At 36.8% G+C, this 12,035-nt stretch overlaps 1 protein-coding gene across 3 annotated transcripts in view; it reads right to left on the reverse strand.

Annotated features, from left to right (window-relative positions):
* Positions 1–12,035, reverse strand: part of NAA25 (N-alpha-acetyltransferase 25, NatB auxiliary subunit) — a 73,807-nt gene that overhangs the window by 18,017 nt on the left and 43,755 nt on the right. For all 3 annotated transcript variants that reach the window (XM_082853463.1, XM_082853461.1, XM_082853462.1), the window contains 5 exons: positions 7,450–7,601; positions 6,784–6,909; positions 2,479–2,722; positions 1,929–2,052; positions 459–524 (listed from right to left, as the gene is read on the reverse strand). In XM_082853463.1, the coding sequence (XP_082709589.1) occupies positions 459–524; positions 1,929–2,052; positions 2,479–2,722; positions 6,784–6,909; positions 7,450–7,601 (712 nt within the window). The remainder of the gene's footprint in view (positions 1–458; positions 525–1,928; positions 2,053–2,478; positions 2,723–6,783; positions 6,910–7,449; positions 7,602–12,035) is intronic.

The raw sequence follows: 12,035 nt of genomic DNA on the forward strand, positions 1-12,035 counted from the left end.
TGGAATATTATGCAGCCCTTAAAACAAATGGGGTGTGTATATAACTGACATGGTAAAATGTCCAAGATAACAAATAATTAAAGCCAGAAAAGCATGTATTATACCTTTTCATATATGTTTTTAAAAAATCACTACTATGTATTTCCATACACACACATATGACTGTTTAGGTGGTATGTGGAAATACAGACTGCAAAGTGCCAACAGCACGTACCTACTTACTTCTGCAGGAATGGGGCTGGGAAAGGGGAAAAGACCATACCCACTTGTGTACTGTTTTACAATAGGTGTCTACTACTTTTGTAATCAAAACTTTTTAAAGTTAGAAACAAAGTCTTTAAAAATACCAAAAACGTGTGTATTATTATTTTTCAAAACCTCTTGCAAGTTTCTATGAAAAAATGAGCTATTGTCAGACAATCAGATACAATATGGGAATCCACAGTAAGACCACTTACCTTTTAACTGTTCTAGTAAAGACTTAAGACTATTCTCTACTCGCTCCTGGATCTCCATTGTATCCTCTAAAATTGAAACACAATGAAAAACTTTCAATTCAATTTTTAGTAAGATAAAGAAGCAAGACCAATACCTGGAAGCATAGGCAAGGACATTTTGTTTTCTCTTAAGACCCACAGGCCTCTAAATTCCATTACTGAGAGAAAGATGAAGGACAGGAAAAGGAGAAAAGGAAAGAGAAAGGGAAAGAAAAAAGGCAAAGAAAGGTATTAATTACTGTTCTGCCAAAAGCACTACCTAAGATTCTCTAGGAGGACCAGAAATCTATGTGTTTCAAATACTCTAAATGACAGGATCCACAAGCCTTATGACTTGTGAAAAACAAAACACAAACAAAAAAACATGACCTATATGGTATTTGTGACTCTCGCTGGGTTGACAGCTTAGAAAAAAATCTTTTCTCTACAAAGTTTAGGCCTTCTTCTTTCTTTTTTTAAATATTTATTTATTTATTTTGGCCGCACCAGGTCTTTGTTGTGGCATGCGGGATCTTTAGTTGCAGCATGCAGACTTCTTAGTTGTGGCATGCAAACTCTTAGTTGCAGCATGCATGCAGGATCTAGTTCCCCAACCAGGGATCAAACCCCGGCCCCCTGCATTGGGAGCACAGAGCCTTACCCACTGGACCACCAGGGAAGTCCCTAGGCCTTCATTTTTAAGTAAAGAATTTAATCTGATACAAATGAAGTTATTTATAAAACAGAAACAGACTCACAGACATAGAAAACAAATTTATGGTTATCAAAGGGGAATGAGGGAGGGATAAATTAGGAGTTTGGGATTAGCAGATACAAACTACTAGACATAAAACAGATAAACAACAAGGTCCTACTGCATAGCACAGGGAACTATATTCAGTATCCTATCATAAACCAGAATGGAAAAGAATATGAAAATACATGTATATATATACAGGTATAACTGAATCACTTTGCTGTACACCAGAAACTAACATAACATTGTAAATCAACTATACTTCAATTTAAAAAAAATTTTTAAATGAATGAATGAAAAGAATTCAACTTGAAATCCAACAATATTTCAACAAATCAAGGATTTCTTCAACTTTTGGCCCTAAAAAGTGATTTTAAATATGGAACAGACTTAAAACAAAAGTGGGAAAATGAGGGAAAGGGAGTGAGCAGCATTTAGAGGTGCGGGGGTGGGGTGTGGGGGGCGCAGCAGGGCGGATTAAAAAAAAATATGGAATGGACTTAAGCTTCTAAACATTATTTTGTAAACTGTTTAATGGACTTTCTTGTATAGCAAACCAGAGATTCCAGAACAGCTTCCACCTCCCATCTCCTCCAAATTTTTCCAAATATGTGAGGTTATAGATATTTTGTTGCATTTACTAAGTTTTCAGTGACAAAGACGCTGTAAACATACTCATGCAAGTATACACTTACCTAAACCATTGATGTCCAGCTCATAAATATCACTAACAAGATAAAAAGAGCTGGTCTGACACTGAGAACAGCCAGAATTAAAGAATTCAGCCATTCTGGTAGGTACAGGACCAAGGAAAGGATACTGGAAAGGAAAAAAAGTTCTTAAATGTTCTTTAAATCCACTGAAATTTAAATTCATAAAATACAAAATGAGAAAACAAGGAACTGGATAAAAATCTATCTCCATGATTAAGTTACAAAGCACTGATCAGCAAGCTAATAATAACCAAATCATTATGGTGAAAACAGAAACGCTGTATTAATTTGTTGACAGGTATTAAAAAGTTTACCATCACAAAAAAGCTATTTTGCTTTTCCTCACTATCCAATTTGGATACTGAGGAAGCATCTGCAATTCCCCAAGTTTAAAAAGTTTGTCTTTTTCCTGTAGATGCCATAAAGTGGGACAAAATACTGTTCTTTACTACTCACCCATCCCCAATTCCTATTTTCAGAAAGACAGTCACATATTATTGCAGCTTTGATTGTAAATACGCACTGATGATACCTGAATGTCCTTCTCAATAAATCGCTTTCCCGTCTCCAGGGCCACCTCCAGCTGTTGAAGGAGCAAACGGAAAATATCAATCCGGGAGGATACTCCATTCTCAGTGGTCTTCTCTGAGTTCTCTGGCCCAACAGAATGGTTAAGACTTGGAAGTCCACTGATCAGCCTCAAGGTTAAGGAACGGATTCTTAACCACATTGTCTCCTCCTCCAAGGAAAGTTTCTTATGTTCTTCAGAAACATCCCTTAAAAAGAAACATCCACAAACCATCCATTTTATTCATGTTAACTTTAAAGCTTTCAAAGTTCACTTTCATCAGTCAAGACGCCTTTGAATGGTCTCAGCTGTCATTTAATAGCTGAATGATCTTGGACAAACCAAAACAGTCCAAGTCCCCATTTCGGTATCCATAAAATGGGAAAGATAACCTACCTAACAGGTCGTTTTCCCCTTACATGAGATTCATTTTTCTGATGATAAAATACATAATATAAAAAATTCAAATGACAGAAAAGTAAAAAAAGTAAAAGGAAAACGGGACCTGATAACCAAGAACCCACAATATATATATATTTTTTAACCACCAAAATGGTTTTATTTTTGACTGCCAACATGCACAACAATGCATTACTTTGGTTTCCTTAAACATTACTTAAGTACGCATTAGAAATATATGTTTACATTTAAGAAATGTAACACATTAAAAAACTCCTCCATAAACAAATTCTTTCTCAATATATTTTCCTGCTTTGTTTCACACATAAATAACATAATCTACAAAGTAATAAATAAAACTATTAACTCTTATGACCTAAAAGTATATACAAATTTTGGAACCTGACAAGAATGTCCTTTATCTGATTTTATATAAATAACAACATGCAGTATTTGCAATGTTTTTTAATTAAATGAATGACTTACAATCAAAACTTTTATTTTCTCCCAACCAGTTCTCCCTATAATAGACCTTCAGTGTACTTGGTAAAGATGTCATGTATTTAAAAAGTCAAAGTGGTCAAAAGACTAGATTTTTAAAATAGAACAGAAGCTTGCCATTAAATATTATTAAGCCTTATTAAAATCACTTCTGTTTGTCTGAAGAACAAAAAATGCTCCCAAAGAGTATATGCTTGTACTATCTTTTTTTTCCTTTTTTTTTAAATTTTTGGCTGCGCCCCGCAGCATGTGCACCCCTCACCAGGGATCAAACCCGCACCCCCTGCATTGGAAGGTGGAGTCTTAACCATTGGACCTGATTTCCAGGTAAGTCCCTATACTATCATTTAAATGGAAGCTAACAAAGTCTTAAAAAAATCAGATTAAATTTGTATTAGTCTTGGGAAAAATATTCCACTGAGATTCTGTTATAGGAACAGAATCCATGCTATCCTAAGTTTTCTAAAATTTATTTTGAACCATCACTTCAATTAGTTAAAACTTTCAGGGTAAAAATGACACATAAAAACGATCTTAGAAAGGTATATTTAGAATTCCTGATACAGAACACTTGATTTAGTTTTTGTTTAATGACTGGAAATCTTTATTCCTTCAGAAAATAATAACATTATTTGTTCAGTGATACCATCTATTTAGTGATTTACTAGATAACCACTCAAGGTATATTAAGTAAGCACTCAAATTATTTTTATGTAACAAAAGTAAAAAACACTTTTCATGTTGGAATTGTTTCATTATGCATTATTATTTTTAAGGCCATGATTTACAGAGTATAAAAATTAGAAAGAAAAACATTCTCAATTAATATTCTCACTAAATTTAGATGATTCAAATGATAAATAATAGTAAGCTAAGCACTGTCACTAGATTTTAAATTAGATTTTAAAACCTAAGTTTCTAAGTTTCATTTTTCAATCAATACAAATATGATCTGCTTCACACTATTAACTGCCAGTCAAACTTTATGTTTAAAAAAACTAAATATTCTTTGTTAAAGAGCAGTTTACAACAAATGTTTTTCCATGCTCTTATAAAAAAAGATTCTGATATGCATAATGAATCTAAGTCAAAATCCACAAATGGTAGCCAAAATTGTCAACTTTCAGCCTAACACAACATAAATCCAGTTATTCTGCATAAACAATTCAAAATTAAAGTTTATAACGGAGGGCTTCCCTAGTGGCGCAGTGGTTGAGAGTCCGCCTGCCGATGCAGGGGACACGGGTTCGTGCCCCGGTCCGGGAAGATCCCACATGCCGCGGAGAGGCTGGGCCCGTAAGCCATGGCCGCTGAGCCTGCGCGTCTGGAGCCTGTGCTCCGCAACGGGAGAGGCCACAACAGTGAGAGGCCCGCGTACCACAAAAAAAAAAAAAAAAAAAGTTTATAAGGGAAATGTCAACAAGTCATAACTACAATATTACTACTGATGGAGAACCCACAATATTAACATGCTTGGTATAGATCCTTTCAGACTTTTGCAATACGATGTATGAAAATGAACTACAAATATTTATGTAATATACTTTAAACAGATAAAATGGGTTCACAGTGTTTATACTATTTTGCAAACTGCATCTTTTTATGACAGTGTGTACAGAAAACAGTTAACACAGGGCTTGCCTTGTGGTGCAGTGGTTAAGAATCTGCCTGCCAATGCAGGGGACATGGGTTTGAGCCCTGTTCTGGGAAGATCCCACATGCCACAGAGCAACTAAGCCTGTGCACCACAACTACTGAACCTGTGCTCTAGAGTCCATGAGCCACAACTACTGAGCCTACGTGCCGCAACTACTGAAGCCTGCGTGCCTAAAGCCCGTGCTCCACAACAAGAGAAGCCATGACAGTGAGAAGCCTACTCACTGCAACCAAGAGTAGCCCCCACTCACCACAACTAGAGAAAGCCCACACACAGCAACGAAGACCCAACACAGTCAAAAATAAAACAAACAAATAAATAAATAAATAATCCCCCCACCAAATATTCTTTAAAAAAAAAAAGTTAACATAGCAACCGTGAGGCTATTATCTTCAGAAGGGACTACTTGCAAGGTTGGCCCTTGTCTGATGTCTGGGAACCTAGCAGGCCAACCATTCCCTAAATGACAAGAGTGGCTCACCTGCCTAGATTGTTCGTACAAATTATGTGGTTAAGGGTGAACAGTGCTTTCCTTCTGGGAGTCTGAAATATTGGTACATGCTAGATAGACTGAGGGTGCCTACATCACCAGCCGATGAAAACCTTGGGCACCAAATCTTTAATGGGCTTCTCTGGGCAGAAATATTGCACAGAAATACCGCATTTTTTGCTGCTGGAAAAAGGAGCACACGCTCAGTATATTCCTTCATAGGAGGGAGAGAACACTGGAAGTTTGTGCATGGAGTTTTCCGAACTCCACCTGTATGTCTTTCCCTTTGCTGATCCTGTCATGTATCCTTTTGTTATAAAACAACTTAGTTGTGAGTCCAACTACATGTAGAATCCCATGAGTCCTGGCAAATCACTGAATGTAGTCTTGGCAGCCCCCAAATTACAGCATATTCAGAACTACCTTCTATACATGTCTCTGCATACTTGTGCACTTATTCCTTAGTTTCCACTTTCCTAGAAGTGGTTCTCCTGAATTAAATGGTACACAGCCTTTTCAATCTTGATACATATAACTAAAATTCCCTATAGAAAGGTTATATAAAGTTTTACTGCCATATAAACTCACAACTCACTTTCCCATAACCTAGCTGAGAACAAGGATTAATCTTTTTTTATGGGATAGGTTAAATCTTCGTCTGATAGATTAAAATACAAATCTTTATTGCTGTAAAGTACATTTCTTTAATTTCCTATTAAACCCTTTGCCCCATTTGTTTTTCATTTATCTTCTTCTTATAGATTTATTGAGTTCTCTGTATATGTGAAGGATATTAATATATATGAAGAAATTTACCAATTTACCAGATACCTCTAGAACTTGTTAACAAATTTACTTCTATATAGAAGACTAATATTTACAGGTCAAATCCTTTGTTTCCAGATCTGATGTAATGCTGAGAAAGACTATCCCAACCATTTAAAAATATTTTTTATATTTTCTTTTAAGTTTTAACATATAATCTTTAATCCATCTGGAATCTGTTTTCATGTATGCTGTGAAGGAGGAATTAACTTTTAGATTAACCAGTAATCTCAACATAGGGGTGAGGTTTTCTTTTCTTCCTTTGGCTTACCTATATTTTCTGATCCCTACAATAAAAATGTTATTATATATACATAATATATAATATAATATATAAAACTCTTAAATTCATCTTGATTCTTTAAAAATAAATTGCTTGGGGTTAAATTCAAGTTACCTGTCTTTTGGATCCCAGCTAAAGAAAACATTTAAGTCTCTGTTGTCTCGCAAGGCTTCCCATGGAATGTCATCTTCTTCTGGCCGAAGATTCATTGACTTTATACTTTCTGCTAAGCTGGTTGATCTGTGATAATGAAAATTTATTTAAGTATTATTCAATAATAAAATAGTCATGAAAACATGTTAGCCAGGACTTTGTTTTACTAGAAAGAGAGAAAAGGAAAGAGTAAAGGAAGAAAGGAAGGCTTTATTTAATATTAGGAAGTAAAAGCTCATATAACGTGAAATAGAACCAAGCACTGGTTCTGGCCTGCTACACAGCAAAAGAAAGGCATCTGGAGGCCCAACCAAAATAAAGTTCATCAGCATTAATTCCTGAAATCCCATGTTTGCAGGGTATGGGGAAGCTTGTAAACATAATATGGGCCAGGGATGATGACCATGGCCTAGCTGGTTTCTGTATGGAACCTGGGATGGTGCTGGCAGTACCCTATCATTCCCCATGACAGGCACCTTCCCCTTTCTTCCCTGTCCCCTCTTACATTTTTTTTTTCCCCATTTTTCTTTAGCTTAAGCCCGCTAATGACACCCATGAGGCCCATTAATGGCTCTCAGCATCTGATCTAATCTCTTAGTTCCTTATTAGCTCTTGTGCAATACTTACACATTTGCTTCAAGTAGAAGGTCTAACAACATCCGTTCAGTACGGACTTGTGCAAAATGAAGAGAATTATTCAGCCTGTTCCTAAAAGCGATAAACTCTGGGATCTTCTCAAATGCACCATATTTGTAAGCTTGAATAATATATTCTGAGGTCTGGGAAGGAAAGACATCGCCTTGGTATAAACATTTCACATGTCAGGTAACGAAGACATACCTTGCCAGACAAAACAAAACAACACTCAAACTAAAATTAAGATGTTGAATCTAATCTTTAAAGTTCTTGGTCACCAAACAGAATATCAGCTTTTAAAAATGGTATTTTTCTTCTATCCTATACTGGAGTCAAATGTCTTCTTCACTAATATTACTACTAATAATATTTAGCTGCTGCTACCACCATGTAGACTTTCTCCTAGCAGTTATGTTCATTTCAACAGGACTGAAGGTTTTGTTATACCACATCAGTCAAGGTTTTGGTTAGTGCCATTGTGGAAGGGATATTACTCCATGTTTTTCTGCATCTAAGATAAACTTTGTTTTATACAAAGTTCCCAAAATACCAGAATAATATAACCATCCCACCACCACCACAAATAAAAATTACTGTCCTTCAGAAAAAAGACAGGCTGCTCCTTGGTTTTGTTTACTTCTGAATAATATATCACAAACACAGGAATATGTGTATTGCATCAAGATAGAAGACACCAAACAAAAGACCTATAAAAATTCATGTCATCATCCATTCTGAGGACAGAAAATGCAAAAACCAGGTTACCTGTCCATCCAAACTACTATGCTAGAAAATCCCATAACATACACCACATGTGCTTTAATTAGATTAATACATATATACAGATGAAACATGAACAGAGGCAAGATAAAGAATCCTAAACAGAAATTCTGGCACAACAGAAGAAAATCTCAGGGAAGAACATTTCATGGGTGTGAGCCTACGCCATCAGGATCGGAAGTCAGAAGGGCACCCTTTTGGGCTAAGTAAAGTACTAAACTCAAAGTTGATGTCTGCCCCCAAAGATCTTTTCTAGAAAAGACAGCCTTTTTGCACAGCCTCAGTCAGCTCTGCCCCCATCTCCATTATGACCGAATAATTTGCCCAATAGGAAAATAGGCCAATAGTCAACAACATACCCTCTGATACACAGCCTCGCAGGGTTCATTTCAGGCCGCGGGATTGCGCCACGGGCGCTAATTCAACTGCATTCGATGCGGCTTTTAAACCCCCATGGGACACCTCGGCGAGCTGTTTGCCTGCAGTATCTGGAGAAATTAAAGACGGACGGACACAAGAAAATTAAAAAGATTACTTGTGATCCTGCAGGTTTAAAGAAGGACTATCTGAAAAAGCTCAAGTGTACCTTCTAGCTTGATTAAAGGACAGTGATACGCTCAGTCAAGAAGAGGCCAGGATACCCTAAACACATATGCCTATCCAATGGCCTCTTGGTTTGGAAAACATAGCAAGGTTTACCAACAGCCCTTGCAACAGGACCTTACAGTTTGAAAAAAACGGCTGGTTAGGAACATATGATCCAGCAACTAATCAGGATAAAAATTTGACTTTGGTGATTCCAATCAAATTTATTAATTACAGTTCCAAAATATACTATGGTTAAAGGAAAGAACTCAGCCTTACCAAGTGCAGAGGAAGTTTTAACTTCTGAGTGGTCCATGGAATATCACTTTAGAAAAAAGGCAAGAGAAAAATAAGGGGCCACAAAAAAGGAATGCAGTCCTTTAACAAACTAAGAAGGCAACTATAGTTCTCTGGCTTCTTTTTTTAAGATAGTCCTCCTTTAATACTGCAGTAAAGTATCACTGCAGAGCTAGAAAAGGGCCTGGGCAGCTACCAATAGGACAGACTGAGGAAGCACCATGATTTGAAGAAACAACGACCTATTGGAACTGCAGGCAAAACTGGAAGCCATGGGTACTTTAAAGACTTCTGAATATCAGAGAATGTTGTCTGTACCCATTTCTACTCATTTATGCACCAATGAGGCTATTGAGATCCCATATGGATTCCTGAAATGAACCCTGGTCACTGTAAAAATTAGCGAAATACATGGACATCAAACCCTTGAATAATGATCTTCATGAATACCTAAAATGCAGACTTGTAAAGGCAATTTTTTTTAAAGTACGAACATGGAAGTTACTTTTGGAGATATGTAAATCTAAACTCTAGTTTTACATTATAAAACTCTATTCCAAATAAGATGACAGCAGACAACGACCTTTCCAAAAAGAAAACCCCTACATCGACCTTCCAAATACAACTTTCAATCCCATAGCACAAAGCCTTACAAAGCAGATTTCCATTTAAGGAGTAGATGTTCTTTCAAAGAGCTAGTTGGTAATTGAAATACATCAGTCACTCAAGGAAAAACCATCTGGGGGTGCCAAAAACTACCAAGAATAAAAGATGTAGAGCATAGAGCTTTAGCTTTCCAGAGATGTATTTCTAATACTATCAGAAGGTTTAACACATACAGTGTAACACTACAATCGTGATCTTTCTTAGCTTCAAACTCCTGTAGGAAACAGTCCACACCACAGTCTCCATTTTCCTATTCTGGGACTTGGGCTGGGCATTACGGTTTAAAGTATGTTTTCCTTGCTGTACTGTGTTTTGCTTTTACCTCCAGAACCTAGCCCCCTCCATGCTCTCTCCCCAGTTATCTACTTTAATGTGATTAAATAGCTGTTTTCTTAGTTAGTAGTAATAAAAATAAATTTCAAGCAGAGAGTCCTAGTCCCAGATTAATAAAATACTTTACTTTTATCAGCTTCAGCATCACATACATTCACATGAATTAGTCACTCCTGTCACACACAACCATCAGCAAAATATCAAACAAAGATACAAAAAGCCACTGAGGACAACATGCTCTCTCAGATCACTCCTGGGGATCTCCTTTCCCTATTACAATACTTTCAGGTGGGTGTGGGTGTGGGTGTGGGTGTGGGTGTGGGTGTGGGTGTGGGTGTGTGTGTGTGTTGTTTTCAAAACACTTCTTCAGACACAGTATTTGTGGGAAGAAAAATTAAAGCTTGATTTTTATTAGTATAAAATAATGTGCCTTTATTGACCAACTCACGAACAATATAGTTCTTCTAGAATGCTGGATGACTGAAAACTGGAGTAAAACCAAACACCAGGCTTGGATTAATCCCTTATTTACCCCCCACATCCACATCAAGCTATTTGAGAAACAAAAGTTTGAAAAGGATTCTTCACTATATCAAATGTTTACTTAACCTCTTCCTTAGAAACACAGTAATCAGAGCCAGAATAATGAGATTTGAAATACACTTTTCTTTTGATTTTTTCCTCAGTTAGTGAAACTTCTTGAAAACAGAGAAGGGCAAGCATGGATACTTTTTTTTTTTTTAATTTTTATTGGAGTATAGTTGCTTTACAATGTTGTGTTAGTTTCTACTATACAGCTAAGTGAATCAGCTATATGTACACATATATCCCCTCTTTTTTGGATTTCCTTCCCATTTAGGTCACCACGGAGCACTGAGTAGAGTTCCCTGTGCTATACAGTAGGTTGTCATTAGTTATCTATTTTATACATAGTATCAATAGCGTAGATATGTCAATCCCAATCTCCCAATTCATCCCACGCTCCCCCATTCCCCCTTGGTATCCATGTCTATGTCTCTATATCTGCTTTGGAAACAAGATCGTCTATACCAATTTTTTCAGATTCAACATACATGCATTAATATACGATATTTGTTTTTCTCAAGCACAGATACTTGAATATACAGTGAAAACTCACAGATTTATAACTCAACTGCTCACTTATGCTAAGAGATTTTAGAACCAAGGTCCTAGAGATGCCCTTCTGACAGTGAAGCCAGGCTAGCAGCTTCTGAGCAATATGTTTAAACGCTGATGCCCACTTCTGTCTCTCCCTGATCAGAAGCTAGGGCACAAAATGAGGTTTGAACAGAGATACAATCACTGTTGGGAAGTGGAGCCATGGGTGGAAAGGGATAGAGCTCAAAAGCCAACTGATGATGCAAAGATCACAACCCCGTGCTACACCAGCCCTCTAGGCCATGACCTGAAGTGTGTCAGAATATAATTATTGCAAGATGAGAACAATAAACCTATATTCTATTGGTCAGAAATGCTTTTGCCCTGTCCCAGCTTTCTATTTAACACAAGCTTAAAGAATTAGATGGAAGATAAATTAGGTATAGCAGTCATATTTACAAATGGGTTTTTTAAAAAATCCTCATGAGTGCTTTGCCAAGAAAAACCTCAGAAACCAGCTTCCTTGCCAAGTTTCTTAGTTGCTGTCAGACCATGAAAAATGGAACACTATGGGCAGATACCTGGCATGGCGAAATTCCAGGTGATGAGTCTTAGAAGCACATGAGAAGCAAGCAGGTAGTGTGACCACTGTAGAGAGGCACCTTATCTCCACATATGTTCCTGGATGGTTTTACATACCTCGACTGAGTAGAGACCATATACTTTTTCCACAATAACTTCTGCTTAACTGACAAGTGGAGATCACATCTGCTTGCAGTGAAAAATATGGTGCAAAT

This window comes from Leucopleurus acutus (assembly GCF_964270905.1).
Source record: "Leucopleurus acutus genome assembly, chromosome: 13".
NCBI lineage: Eukaryota > Metazoa > Chordata > Mammalia > Artiodactyla > Delphinidae > Leucopleurus > Leucopleurus acutus.